The sequence below is a fragment of the Phaeodactylum tricornutum genome, chromosome 17 (assembly GCF_000150955.2).
Source record: "Phaeodactylum tricornutum CCAP 1055/1 chromosome 17, whole genome shotgun sequence".
Lineage (NCBI taxonomy): Eukaryota > Bacillariophyta > Bacillariophyceae > Surirellales > Neidiaceae > Phaeodactylum > Phaeodactylum tricornutum.
Genome location: NC_011685.1, coordinates 514,922 through 530,349, shown reverse-complemented (window position 1 = coordinate 530,349; position 15,428 = coordinate 514,922). Strand labels below are relative to the sequence as shown.

Sequence of the window (15,428 nt, the reverse complement as noted above, 5' to 3'; positions counted from 1 at the left end):
TGATTCTTCCCCTTCTTGGCTCATAGTCAATGGCGAAGCTGAGGACACCATAAACGGCACAAAACGTTCAGACAGAGCAAAGAAAACTTCCTTTGAATCGCATATATTAGAATAAAGCTCCAACAAGGAACCGAAAGTAAGCGTACAAAAGGTGCAGTCCTGTCTTGGCTCAATGACCAAGCTGAACACAAAATAAATGGCATAGAACGACACAAAGCTGTTCTCCAGATATTGCAAGAAAAATTTACTACGACTCATATACAGGAGGCTGAAGCTCCAATCAGGAAATGCAGGTGAATGAAGAAAATGTAGAGTCCCGCAGTTACAGGATTATGAGTGAAGAGCGTTCGGAGGGCATTGTTTAAATGGCCTGACTGTGAATCATTTTCGAGGGCTGCTCATTCAGAGCGCAGGGATTGAAAGGCAGAGAGCACCAATGCGTACCTATACGTCAACCTGACTCCCTTTTGGCGTGATGCGGATATTCCTTTGCCGTCTTATCCAACACGCATATCATGAGACCTTCAATTCAATGTTAACGTGCTTTCAGTGGCTAGACTAGGTATGATTTTTGGTTTCGCCTCTGCAATGCTTCTCTTAGATAGGGAACAAACCAAGTCCACGCGAGTTGTCGAAACGTATTTTTATTGACTGTGAGCAAACTATTTCCGCAGAGTTGGCGTGTATGATAATCTATCGAAAGAGGGGATGGTGGTTCAGCTCAGATTAAAGGTCAGGTGTCGACCGACTCCGTACTCAGACAGTGAATCACTCGATATCGTCTTTTGCTAGTCACAGTATATCAACATTGGATTCGTCTGGCAGGAAGTTACAGTCAAGTTTGACCCTCGTGTTCCATGTAGATTGGGTTCTACCTTCACATCAACTGTAAGACTGTAGAATCCTGAAATTTACGTATATTGCATAAAATGTAAGACAGACAATTTCTCTAAATCTCGGAGCTTACAGATTAAAAAAATAAGTACCACAACTTCGTATTTATTGTTTTAACTTCTCCGTTCGGTTTTTAATAACGGAAATATGCTTATACTACCATAATATACTTAGACCGTAGTCCATACTACCGGTTTTGTGATCGACCACTAGGGTACGGATATTTTGCAATTACGTAATGTAAAATAATCTGGAGCTCACAGACTTCGTACCAAGGCGTGGCCAAAGCCTCGCTGTCTACCTACTAGAGTTCTATCGCCTCCGCCCAATACGACTCCATCCTGCTCACCCCTGGCTTAGCTTGCACGTTTGACACTTCGTCGCAGCGACGGACTTACCTACTGTAAGCGAAAGTCGGTGCAGAGCTCCACCATAGACCTCGTCTAATTTTTGTTTGTACCCCTCGTAACCAAGGGGTTGCAGAGGGTGAACAAGGTGCCATGGGTGGGCGGGCTGGGCCACTTTATGCCCCTCACCATCTCGTCTTCAGCTCACAAATGCTCCTCAGAGCGAGATTACAGGTTCGACACTTCGGCTAAAAATGAATTACATCGAATTTTTGGAACGACCTGTTGACTACCCGTCGTGTCCTTGCCGTGGTCACCGTCTTTTGGAGGACGAGGAGGCAGAGGATGGTAAAACATGGGAAATTGTCTACACGTCTGTTGTAATCGTGCTCATGTTTGCAGCCCTGGCGTCGGATCGTCTCGGAGCGGATTCAATTATACTTGCGGCTCTAACGGCGCTCATGGCTGCTCAGGTTATCACGGTGAAAGAGGGCTTTCAAGGTTTCGCCAACGAAGGAGTACTAACTGTCCTTGCTCTGTTCGTCGTTGCTGAGGGGATCACCAAGACCGGAGCGCTCGATTGGTACATTGGAAAGGTTTTAGGAAGCCCCACCAATGCAAGTTCAGCACAGCTCCGTATCCTCGCACCAGTAACGTTTGCATCTGCCTTCCTGAACAATACTCCTATTGTTGTCGTGATGATCCCAATCATCCAAAAATGGGCCAGGAACATACATATTCCGGTTCAACAACTCATGATTCCGCTCTCGTTTGCGTCGATTTTGGGGGGAACTTGTACACTGATTGGAACGAGTACCAACTTAGTCGTGGTGGGTCTTTTGGAAGAGCGCTATCCCAACGATCCAGATGTCAGCATCGGCCTCTTCGACATTGGACTTTACGGCGTCCCAGTCGCTCTCGTGGGGATGGCATATATTCTTTTTGCTTCCCCTTATTTGCTGCCTGGTGGAGGGGGGCAGTCTCAAGATGCCCTAAATTCTTTGGAGAAAAATGAAGAGATTTTGCTTGGAGCCCGGCTGACGTCGTGGTCCCCTGCAGTTTCGAGGACTGTCAAGCGTAGTGGTCTGCGTGACACTGGAGGCATCTACCTGGTTTCTGTAGTACGGGCAGCAACGGGCCACGTTCACAGAGCCGTTTCGCATGATTTCGTACTGAATGTCGGGGACGTCCTTTACTTTACTGGACTTGTTGAGAGTTTCGGAGAGTTCTGTGAAGAACACGAACTTGAGCTATTAACAGTCGACCATGATTTTCACGAAACGAGTATCGATGGCACAGTTCTTACACTTCCAGAAAAAAAACAAGTGAACTGGGAGTCATCTGACGATCAAGATTGTGATCTCACAAAGAGATCTGTGGTCACTAGATTTTCTGAAGAGGGTGAAAGCCACCGTCTGATTAATCGAATGACAGACATAATCCGAGGTGCAGAGTCTGGGGAAGAAGGGACTTATGCTATCCACGAATCTCGATTTATTGATGACCCTGCGAAAATTGTGGTCACAATCGACAAGGCCCTGGTGGTGGTTGGAATTGACGTCCAAGATCGACCCGGGCTCATGGTGGACATTTCAAAGGGACTTTTGCGCCTAAATCTGGAGTTGCACCATACCGAGGCCGCCGTTATTAAAGGGCGTTCCCTTTCCATTTGGCGCTGTGAAGTGATCGGACCACAAATACACGACCAAGAACAAATTTGGTCGGGTATCGAGTCGATTCTTGCCACTTGGTCCGGTATCAGTGCCCTCAAACACAGAGGTCTCCGTGTGATTCGAACGCGAGTTGTTAAAGGATCTAGATTGGTCGGTCACACAGGAGCAGAAGTCGACTTTCGGCAAACGTACGAGGCTGGTATTGTCGCTCTGCAAAAAAAGGGGAAAAACGCAGAAATTCCTCTGTCAAGAGTCCGGTTTGAAGTTGGCGATATTCTTGTTTTGCAAGCAAATGATGCCTCGCCACTGTTGAAGATTCCTCCCGCGGAATTCTACATGTATCTTTCGGAAGGCTCAGGAACGGATGAGAGCATACCCAGAACTTCTTCTGTAAGAAGCATGGTAAATATGGTGACGCGGCGAAAGGCTAGCACTGATGTTACCCCGGAACTCGCGAGCGCTAGGAAAGTAATCGACAATTCCCACCTCGCACATCATGGTGACGAGGAAGATCCTGCCGTTGTTGATCTGCCGGAATTAGTGCAACAAATTGAAGAACAGGAGGCGGTTTGGAAAGATCTGCAGCTCCTCTTGCCTGACGAAGGGATACATAGCGGTGATGGAGCAGCTCGCGAGTTTCTTACCGCGATGCAAGTTGCCCCAAAATCCAAGTTGTCGGGGAAAACCGTTGCAAAAAGTGGCATCGACAGGCTTCCAGCACTTTTCTTGGTAAGTATCGAACGCCCCATCCCTGCAGGGACCTCTTTGCCAACGAAGAACAAAAGACTATCAGTGATGTCTGGCGCATCCGATGCGCATTCTCTGGGAGAGGACAGCAATCAGCGCCTTGGCTCGATTCAAACAGACAATCAGGCATACCAATCCATTGCTCCAGAGGAGCCGCTTCAGCACGGAGATGTTCTATGGTTCTCCGGCTCTGCATCGTCCGTTGGCGATCTGCGCAAGATTCCAGGGTTGATCTCGTATCAAAACGATGAGGTGGAGAAAATCAACGAGAAGGTCCATGATAGACGTCTGGTTCAGGCTGTCATTGCCAGAAAAGGACCATTGGTCGGGAAGACTGTGAAGGAGGTCCAGTTCCGGAAGCGGTATGGAGCCGCGGTGATTGCTGTACATCGCGAAGGCAAGCGTGTGCACGAGCATCCGGGGAACGTGAAGTTGCAAGCAGGTGATGTGCTGTTACTGGAGGCGGGTCCTTCGTTCATCGCCAAGAGTGGTGAGAACGACAGATCGTTTGCTCTGCTAGCTGAAGTGGAGGACTCGGCCCCTCCTCGTTTGAGTCTTTTGATTCCTGCGTTGTTGATCACGGCAGGGATGCTGGTTGTATTTATGGCTGACTGGACGTCGCTATTGGTTTCTGCACTAGTGGCTTCAATGTTGATGGTAGCTCTTGGTATTTTGTCAGAACAGGAGGCTCGGGATGCGGTGAATTGGGAAGTATTTATAACTGTTGCTGCAGCCTTCGGCATTGGTACAGCTCTTGTCAACTCAGGGGTGGCAGGAGGGATTGCTAACTTTTTGGTGGACGTAGGTACTGCATTAGGTATCGGGGAGGCAGGGTTGCTTGGAGCCGTGTACTTCGCAACCTTTCTTATTTCAAATGTGGTCACGAACAATGCAGCGGCGGCTCTGTTGTTCCCTGTCGCGTTGAATGCAGCGGAGCAGACAGGCACTGATCGTGTTTTGATGAGTTATGCGTTGATGTTGGGCGCGTCAGCCAGCTTTATGTCACCTTTCGGCTACACAACGAATTTGCTGATCTACGGTCCTGGAGGATACAAGTACAAAGACTTCCTTTTGTTTGGAACCCCAATGCAGATCGTGTTGTGGGTAGCGTCAATTGCCTTCTTGGCGATCATTGAGCCTTGGTACATTAGTTGGATCGCTGCAGCGGCCATTCTTGGGATTATCATTGCCCTCCGGTTATTCTGTCTTTCGCGCACAGCCCTCAGAGCTGGGGAGGAAAAATAAGCTCACTACTCATGCTACATAATTAAGATAGGTTTTGTTTTCTTTGCTACGACAGAATACCATATGATGCATTGCATCCCAGTAGTGTCTTGTATTAATTTTACCGGGGTTATATACAGAAGACTAAACAGTCTTTTTTTCAGGGCCATTGCTTTGGGAGCATACGTCTCTAATCGGTACGTTGTACAGTGTCATGCCCACTGCACCAAAGGTTAGACATGTAATAGGCTTTATCGTAAATGATCCCTCAAATCAGTATGTTCTAGGACAGGCACTGGAATTCCGTAGCATACTGGAGCACAACCGACTATGTGCTGCATGCGACACGCTGCCCTAGAACTACAGACACAGCTCACAAGCGAAGGACTTCCTGGTCCTTTGAACAGAGTTCCTATCAAGTCTGTTGAAAAGCGATCGATGTCTCGATCTGTCACATCCCATAAATTTCCGACGACACAAGGTGCCCCGGCGGCAAGATATGATATTGCTACTCCACCTGGCTCGAAGAAAAAAGGTATGTCGTCTGTATGCTTTGTCCCTTTCTGATTGGCAGAACTGAGACGACCGCTGCTGCATCCCATCAGCACTATAGAAGCCCCGATATTTTCATGAGTCTTCCATTTGTCTACGCCAAATTGAAAGATTTCCTTAGAGGAGAAATACTTTTCCGCTCCCCCGTGTCCAAAATAAAGGAACAGACTAGAGTCCATCGACAGGGATTTTTGGAAAAAGAGGGAACTTGGCTCGCACCCAACGATACCGTCCCATTCTCTATCGTTTTCTTGACTTAGAGAATCAAGAATAGGCATAATTCGTTGTCGCGTTCCCGGCAGATTGGACTCAGGATCGACAACGTAGTTTACTCGTTGTAAATCGAGCGCTCTTTTTGTGGCTTTGAGGCTGAAATACAAGAATGAAATGCAGGGAAGGCGAGAGACGGGTGTATTTTCAAAGGAGGGCAAACCTTCAAAAGGAAATCTCTGTAGATTCTCGTCCAGTACCAGGAAGGTACATTCATTCAGAGTCGACATTCCGAATGGAACACCTTTTTTTGCTTCGGCCGATATCTGATCCTTGTCGTCGCTTACGGCGTCGAAGCGACTGGCAAGGCTTCCAACATAGCTTGAGGTGTTTCCGCGATTGTTAGTAAAAAAGCTTTGGATAAAATCAGATCCGAAGGTTTTTCTATCGACAGACTGCAATAGATGCAGCAAATCGGTATCAAGTTCTTCTCGGTCCTTCCACCATCCTTTCTTTCTCTCCTTCTCTGTTAAGTCAAACTCTTTGCTTCCGGGGCTGCCTCCGTCTAATTGATCTTGGTTCCGTTGCATGATACGGTCGAAGGGTTTCAGCAAAATATCAAACAGCGCTAAGGGCTGAGCTTTCTCACTTTCAGGCTCAGGAAAGACGCAAAAAGCTTTAATTGTCAATTCGTCAGACTTTGCTTTCTGAATTGTCGATATCAGCATTTCACCGGAGGGGCACAAGACAGCCGAAATAACGTTCCACGAGGACGGAAGGATCTCCTGCAGCTCTTCGTAAAACGAATTCACGTCCACTGATTTGTCAGAGTCGAAAAGCTTAAAAGCATTTTGCGAACTGTCACTATCACAGCCACCACCATCCACCTTACAGTCAGTAGGAACAAATTTCGAAGAGTGAAAGCGCCAGGAACGCCCCAGAGACCGCACAATATAATTATGCGAACTTGTTGCTATACTTGACATAGAACATGCTGGACCTGCAATTAGCGCCAAACTACGCAAGACCCGGCGAGAAAAAAGATCCGCACGCTTTCCAATATATCGAAGCGCGCATTCAAAGTGGTTCCGAGCTCGTACGAGGTGCTCTAGATAAGCTTCCGCGCCTCCACTGTTGGGATCGAAATTCGAATATCCAGTCCATAATGTACGCAGAGCTCCCGAGCTACGGGCCACATCGAGCTCGACAAGACCGCTGAAATAGTGAGCGTGAGCGAGGCAATCAGGCGGGGCCCCGGGGCAATCAAGAATACTTGCGGCAAAATCTCTTGCGTTGACTCTGTGCAAGTCAGTTCGAAAAACACCGCCGACAAGGAGGTCACGAATGAGCGAGAGCTTGAGATTGCAAAAGATATTAGGGTGGAGATGTTCGTGCTCTGTCCTTTCGCAGCCAATGGATCGTATAACCTGATCAATTTCTGGGTCCCGGATGATCTTCGTGTACCTTTTTGCAGCAACATGCTGCAAGTCGTTTATCTCCGAACAAGAAAAGCCGAAACCGATTTCATCCAACAGCTCGTGCACTATACCCGAAAAATATCAAAATTTAGCCACTGAGAAAAGCGTAGACGATGTTGGCGAAAGAAAGACTCACCATTAAGTGCATCGAGTGTCTTTTCAATACGTAAAGAAAGGGAGCTTGTCCCCTCCATAGATTTGGTGGTGCCCTCACAGTCAGTGAACGCCTGTAGGACTTGTTGCTCTGCAACGGCCCTATGAGACCCAGTGACTGCGGCGTGCACAATAAGTCGATTTACGCTTTGATCTCGGGCGAAGCTGTTTCCTGGTAAAAATGATGTCTTCATTGCCAAAACAGTCCGTGCGTAAGCAGACGCTTTTTGGATCTCACCGAGAGAGGCGTACAGCCAATACAGCCGAATAACACACTCCAGCTGACGATCAAGGCATCGAATGAAAAAAATTCGTATGAAAGGTTCGTTTTGCAAAGGCACGGACGATGAATGTCTCTTGCCAAGGCTGTCTCGGGCTGCTGTATGAGTGAGCTGTTTACAATCCTGAAAACACTCACGCAGGTATTTTATCGATAAGGCAACGCGTCCTTCGAACTTTGCTGCTTCTGAGAGACCAAGAAGGATAGTGCTTCTTGTCCAGCGCAAAACATGATTTGAAAGCATGTTTGATGAGTTCTTTAGGGCAGTTTCCACTTCAGACAGCATTGTCTCCATAGCTCGAGATGAGTTCAACTCTTTCTTGCTTTTGCGAATGGAAGTCAAGTCAAGTCTTGCACTACAAGCTCTCTTTTCCAAAGCAAAGCCTGGCATATTTACTGCCGTTTCAGGAAAGACTTTTCTGTTCAGAAGGATACCAGTTTCTGCCTGTGCTGTCAAGCACTCAGTTGCTAAAAAAGCAAAAGCAAAGGGATCTTGCCCAATCGATAGTGTGAGGCCCCACGAAGCTATTTCCGATGCCTTCAAAGTTTCACCGGATAGGGCCATTGAAGCGGCGACGAGCGATAGCGTTGACAAAACACATCTTCTCGCCATCTCTATAACTCGTGAGTGGTTGGGGCACACTTTCAAGACCATAGTAGCCTTAATCAGCATACGATATGCACTTTCACTTCCGCCAAGAACGGCAGCGTGCCAGCCACACGATGAATCCTTCATTGACTCCCAAAGAATAGTCATTGATGGTAGCAAGACCAAGGACAGAGCTGCCCATTCACCTACCTGGTTTTCGAAGGTGTTTATCGACTCAAGAGCCTGTGCTGCGAATATTCTGGCGTGAGAACGCGAAGAGGACAGCAGCAGCTCTGGGTCTTTGTTTTGCTTGCTCTTGGAGGGCTGCGAAACTGCAGATCCCGAGGCAAACGATTGGTGACAAGAAACCAAAGAAACCGAAGCTATGAGGTGCAGAATTGCACTGATCACTGGCAACGCGGGAGAATCTAAATCAGCTACGAGTTCGCTCCCTGTTTTGATAGCCAGGCTGGCGAGTTCCCCATATTCCCAGAGCATATGTTCACCAGAGGTAGTCCGCTCAGCAGCTTTCATTTGGATAACTGCACCAATTTTACTGAGGACTTCTGCAATCACCTGCAAAGTCAAATAAACAGCGCAATATCGGGTGGTTGTTGTCACAAACAGATTGGCATTACCAGAAATTATGCGTTCCATCACTGCACTTGCCGTAAAAGGAACCTTCGACACGGCTATGAAGGAGTCCTCTACAGCAATTTCGTTCTGTTGGGCATTCTTGAGCATTTCCAATGAGGTCTCCGGAGAAACGGCTAATATTGGTTTACCCACCTTTGTGGCAGTTTTGGAGTTAGTGCGCTCAGACAGCATGACAGCTAGTCTCGCAGCCAAAGCTTTGCCTTCTTCCGACAAAGTCAAACCGGAGTCGAGGGATGCTGAGAGAACACCACCTGTTAAATGAGCGAGCTCAATAGCAGCTTCCTCGACCAGCTGATTTCCGGGCATAGAGCAATTCTCGGCTCGCTGTAAAATCTCGAAAAGCAAAGCAGAAGCCGTGGCGACAATTGCCTCGTCATTCCTATTCAGAGATTTGTAAATTGAGGCAAGAAAGCTCCAAGTCGAGGAGAGGAGAAGCTTGTCACAGGTCGAATCCTTCGAATGCCACTGTAGCATCTTGAGTTCAATGGAAGCCAGGAGCACTGGGATGGCTGCGTCCTTGTCAACCTCAAATCGCTTGCGACCAAATACCTTCAACGACTACAACAAATACAACAATGGTAAGAAGGCAAAAGAAAGACTTATTTTGCAGGTCTCCCTGTCCAGACTTACTGATGCAAATTTATAAATACATGAGGATGGAGGTTTTATTCTTCGATTTGTGTCGGACAATCTCTCCACCAAAGAAAGAATAAGAGTATCGCTATGTTCCAAAATGTTTGGCTCTCTTGCTGGATCCTGTTTGACGAGAGACATAGCGATTCTAGGATCCAGATACCTCGAATGTAGCATTCCAACATAAATTCCCACAACCGGGACCGTAAGCTTTCGTCGACGGTATCCATGCGAACAACGAGGTGACAAAGCGGGCCTAGGCACTTGACCAAAATGTCACTGGCTAACCTCAAGAGTCGGAACGAGGAATGAAGGCAGATTCCTTCTGACCGATCGAGTAAGGCATGCACTGCCTTGTGCAAGCCGACCATGGAAAATAATTTGAGCCAAATTTGGTGAGGGAAGACGAAAACAGATGCCAGTCCGACGGAAATGGTGCTTTCAAATATTTCCAGGACTGTACCAGCGCCTTTGTAAAACGCATCTGTCAATGTTAAGTCTTCAGTTGCTTTCATAGCTTCCAGTTCGGACTTTACTCGAAGGGCTAGGAAGAACAGTGCCATCCAGATCGTGACAGGGCAATCATTTGATTCGCTAGAACAAAATGTAGTGTCATGGAAGCACGGATAGCACAGAATAGTGAAGAGACACGAATCGCCACACTCGATGGATGGCTTGACTGGAAATTGCCCGATATGTATAGCTCGATATGCGCAATATTCCCCGTAAACAGCAGACTCGATGGAGGCGATCGTATCTAGTATCGAACTAGCTTCCATGTAAAAGTCATGTAGAGGGTGGCCTGACGCAACGGGAAAAGAGGACATAGATAGCTTAGTTGCGTAGGAGACAGCCGACTTCCACGCGTACGAGCAGGCGCTGTCAAAGACCGTAGTGATAAAGTATTTTCCCACCCGTTGAGGAAGCTCTCGAAGGCGTCCGTTGAGAAGCAAAACTCTGATCGCGTGCTTTCGGAGTTCTAAACACTCATTCGCGTCGTCCTTGTTCTCCGATATCATCATCGCCGCATCCCACAAAACCAAATGCGCCTTCTTGCAGTGAGATAGCATTTCCGTTTCATACCCCACCGAGTACAATCCAACGGCAAAAATCCATCTCGTTGCTATATTCTGAAAAAGCTTGATTATGTCAGCTCTCAAACGTTTTTCACCTGACTGAATTTGTCCCACGGTAAGCCTGCCCCAGGCCTGAAACGCCAGATCTATGTCGTTGTCCTTTTCGAAGCTAAGCTTCCTCAAAACACGAGAGACGAATATTGTGGCCTGGATAGCAATCGATGAAATCTCTCGGAGCGTCAGTTTAACCTTGAGTTTGGATCTTCTACTCTTCTCGGGAACAGGAAAAGACCGGAAATGAGCCTTGTTTTCGGAACGCTGGAATGTAAAACCTATGGAGATCCCATTATCCGACTGCACGCAGACTTGCTGCAGCAGGTGCCCGAGAACTTCATAAGCGGCGAAGACACATACGAACGATTCACCAACAATTACAGAGCTTTCCTTAGAGAGATTGCCTAAGGCTTCTGCAGTGTGTATTGCGTGGTACAGAACCTTGATGGCTGCTTCTTGTTTTGACACATCCGTCAGTCGGGGCCCGACCGCTCGCAACAAGTGTGTTGCGACGTACAAATTTCCTACAACCCGATTGGATTTCTTGGCTTCTGTTGCCTCTTTAATGAGCTTTCGACTCATGTTAAGGAGCTCAGTAGACTTGCTGTCCAAAAGAATCAGTCCATCTATTGTCCTTCCGAGAGAAAGCGACCACGAAGCATGGACCACAGCCTTTGCGAGAGACGTTTCTTGTTCCCAGTAATCTCGAAAACAACTATCTTCGGCAGCGGAGTGAAACCTTAACAAGAGTTTCCCAGAGTCATCCTTGAGTAATTCATTTTGCGAAAATGACTTTGTCGACTGGTCGTCCGCCACGAGAGCGATATCCTGAGAGGTTTTACCGCACGAATTTTCTTTGCCGATGGATCGGGTCCGCCTAGTTCTACGGCGCGTCGAAACGCCAGGAGGAGCATCTTCCGTGTTACGCATATGGAAAACCGCACGCAAGGTAAGAAATACAAACCAATCTATGAATGGAAAGAAACCGCAGCGATGACGGAGCGCGGGTTCCATATGTCGCTCGATTTCATCGTGCTCGTGTTCCGGTCGGTTCGATCATTCCAAGAACGGGAGCGTACAGATAGGTGGTAGGTCTTTCGTTCCTTTGAATTTTGGCGCAGACCTATTTCCGATGTCTCTTTCATTTGACCGTTAGGATCAGAGTCGAAACATGACGATCCCTACAAACAATATTTTTATATATTCTAAATATGGAAATTTTGAACGAATGGGCGTATGTCGTTTTTGCAACAGGCCAAAACTGTTTTCACAGTCAAGGTACCATTCTGTTAATCTCACCATAGTGGATACGTAGGTCCATATTTACAGTACATTCGATACAGGACGTGATGATACGCAACACAAGGTTAAATTATAGGGGTTGTGACATACTACCTATGTCACATCACCAGATCCACTACCACTGGATTTGCTCACCATACCTGCTTAGGTTGAACTACGAGCCGCCAATTTGTTACAGGTTATGTTGTCTATTATTTTCCTCCAGAGACCCTCTCCTTTGTCAATGTCAACCAACTCTTCACGTAAGGTAGTTACATTTGCAATAAACAATTCAATAGCATGAGAACAACAATTAAACAATACATAATTGGTCTCGTTTTTCGTGAGATATATACAATTGAGTGCATGAAAGGCTATTTCAGTTCCAAATAATTTGAGTGTTGTTTTTGATTGATCACTGTTACAAGCCAGTTTCGTGACAAAGACAGCATCTAGAACGGCCCAACACTATTAAAATAAGCTTTTACAACGTCAGACGTCCCAGATATGAAGCGACATTGCGTCAGTTGGGAAAGGTAAAGGTTTATTGTGAATGTAGAATTGAATGCCATGGATTGTGGGGGCTAAATGTGCTGTTATATGCAAGAGGTTTGCAAGGAAACTACCCAGTCAAACCTTGTATTCATTTTTCCACCAAAGCGGCGTCTTCTCTAGCAATAGCAACCGCCGGATTGGGAAAGGTCACAATGGACGTCCTATTTCACGTCATCTAGTTTTCGGTGCTTTGTGACAATTTTTGAAGAACGAAATCATTTCCGTCTGTCCTTGAACAGCAATTGAACGGACACCATTGGAAGATAGGTAGTAGTTTAGGCAGGGTTTTGGGCCGCACACATAGAACAATTACAAATATCTACATGAACTTGAGCGTCAACCAATCCTCTTTTCCTTATAATAGCCATAATAGCTTTGCATGTCTAAAAAGCAATACTAGGGCTGCAGCAACAGACCCCAAAGTCAGCTTTGTGCCGCATTCCTTTATGAACTTTTGCACTTGTACAGCCATCAGGACTGTTTGGCGAATGATCTTGCACATAGCCAAACAAGTCCGCGCAGGGGAATCAACCCCTCCACTTCCTCTGGCTTTAAGCGCACCTCACATGAATCCTTTAATTGGAATTGTATGTCACAATATACTACCAAAGTACAATGTGTGGATAGAATACTGTTTGGAACAGAGTCTGGTAATCCAGGTAGGGTGTTATTACAAACAACTGGCAATACACCTAAGAGACTTAAGGACTGTAAAACTTTATTTGTTGGCAACGCTCCCCATGGGTTAGACAGCAGATACAAGGACCTGTGTGTAAAAAGCAGTGCGGATCAAAGAACTTATAAAACAATGATTGAAGAATTAGTGCTATAAACTAGTTCTTGTTGTTCCTCCAATTTGCCAAGATACAACAAAACCTGAAAAAAACCAAATATCTTTCCTTTGCCATAGTATCCTTGTACCATGGAGCGGGCTCACATATACTTATAGTGGAACCGTAAATACCTTTCATAACACATGTGCCGCGGAAAATGGAGTGCATCCTTATACATCCGTTAGTCAGGTGATAAGTATTGGCTGTCCCACTCCGTTGCCACTGTCAGAACACGACTGACTTTGTTGCATTCTCTCCAACACCTGTTACATTGTTGTACTTAGGAATTCCATACAATAAGACCAAATTAACTTCCATACAACTCACTTCATTCTTGTAAACACTCCAACTACCATCAATTGTGTTGACACCTAATGGACAGACATTCTTGGTGGACATGTTGCATGGTACTAAACCATGACACTCCCATTGGGCTATGTTATATCCAATAACGCCTTGGTATAACACTCAGATGTATCTCCTTGCCAAAACAGAACAGGCTTAAGAAGAGGCCATGCCTGTTGGAAATCCCAATGCTTGCTCAGCACATTGACGGGATTGTTAGCTCCCAAAATCTTCTGGAAATTGACAATGCCGGCTGCAATAGCTTCTCAAACTCAGTAGTAGGACAAAGCATTGTTCCATTTGTTAATCAGCAATTGCGACTCAGTAGAACTTGCAATAACTGACTGGTTATGTCCAAACATAAGAGTCTTTCTCTTTACCGCAACACCTAGGTATCTCACATCAATGATTTGTTCAACTGCAATATGCGCAGCAACAAACTCTGATCCATAGGTAGCAGTCTTGATGGTAGCTTGTTGTTTTGAGAAGGTGTAGAATACCGGTGACTGAGCAACCTGTGATCATATCATGATACAAGTTTGCATTGATGTAGGTAGTTAAGACAACAGCCTTTCTCAAAGCTGTAGGAGTATTGTGTGGAACAAGTTCTTCAACATTCCCATAGATGGAATGTGCCCATTTGTTACTGCGGTCAGGTAACTCAGCGTAGTTGGGCTGATTGATACACACACGGATTGCTCCGCTCTTCATCATACAGAGATATCCATACATATGCTTGAGTCAATCAAGATGGCCTTCTCATGGGGCAACGCGGAATCAGGCCATAGTCATTACGGCTGTAGCAATGTCAAATTGTCCCAATGTGATGAGCCACTATAGACTACCAATCAACAGCTGAAACTGTTTGATCTCATCTTCATTTATACTCAGAGGTGGAATCCAGTTCAGGGTGATCACCTTTCTCTAATGGTGAAACATATGGCTTGGATGGTTTGCCATACATACGTTTGTACTACAAGAGCGTTCCATCCTTGTCTCATTCAAATGTACAGCCTAAGTGGTACTCCAATGGTCCAATGCCCTTGAGCTTGTACTTGTGAACGCTTTTGAGTTGTTTGACAATGCCATTGAGGTCATGGGCTGCAACAGCAATATCATCAATGTAGACGGCAATGTACTTGTAGATGCCTTGACTGGGGCGCATCCAAACGTTGTAGTCGGCTTTGCTGGGTATAAAACCCATGTCACAAAGTGTATTGGCGACATTCTCATGCCAATGGAGTCCACTGCTATGTAAACCATACAAGGCCTTGTTATTGACAAGTATGTGACCGGCAAGGCCACCAAACTCAGGTCCGGCAACAACAAAGACTTTCTCTTGGGTTTAGGCTTCTAGATAGGCACTCCCAATGTTGGCTCCCCATAGGTTCAAGCTGTTAAGCTTGGTTAGGAACACAACAATACAAAGGCTTTGAAGAGACACAACTCCAGAGTAGATGCTCTTGGGGGGCACAGGGGTAAGGTGACCTCCAGCAACCATGCAAGCCTTGTGTCTACCATCATGTTTAGCATTGTAGACAGTGTGGATCCTGATCTTCCTGTAGCCCTGCAGAGCCTTTGATACATGTTTACCGCGCAAGATTGCTTTGCCCTTGTCAATGAATGTGTTGTATTCATGGAGTTGCGTATGTTTGATATTCTCAGTCATGTACCACAACCAATGTACGTATGTAGGACAGTAACGCTGTTTGACAATGCGTGGTAAACACAGGTTGGGCATTATGACGAACAACCTGCAATACACCTAAGCGAACCTAGGGACTTTTAAACTCACTTGCTTACGACACTCCCCACGGGTTAGACAGCGGGGACCTATGCTATTACGC

General features: G+C 46.3%; 2 protein-coding genes across 2 annotated transcripts; one reads left to right on the top strand and one right to left on the bottom strand.

Annotated features, from left to right (window-relative positions):
* Positions 1 to 1,633: 1,633 nt before the first annotated feature.
* Positions 1,634 to 4,954, top strand: PHATRDRAFT_22453 (predicted protein; the record flags this gene model as incomplete). Its single annotated transcript, XM_002182941.1, has 2 exons — positions 1,634 to 2,383; positions 3,788 to 4,954. The coding sequence occupies 2 exons, from the start codon at positions 1,634 to 1,636 to the stop codon at positions 4,904 to 4,906; spliced, it is 1,869 nt and encodes a 622-aa protein (XP_002182977.1). The 3' UTR covers positions 4,907 to 4,954.
* Positions 4,955 to 5,136: 182 nt separating this feature from the next.
* Positions 5,137 to 11,497, bottom strand: Pt-separase (separase protein; the record flags this gene model as incomplete). Its single annotated transcript, XM_002182818.1, has 4 exons — positions 5,137 to 7,190; positions 7,262 to 9,362; positions 9,435 to 9,560; positions 9,659 to 11,497. The coding sequence occupies 4 exons, from the start codon at positions 11,495 to 11,497 to the stop codon at positions 5,137 to 5,139; spliced, it is 6,120 nt and encodes a 2,039-aa protein (XP_002182854.1).
* Between the last annotated feature and the right edge of the window lie 3,931 nt (positions 11,498 to 15,428).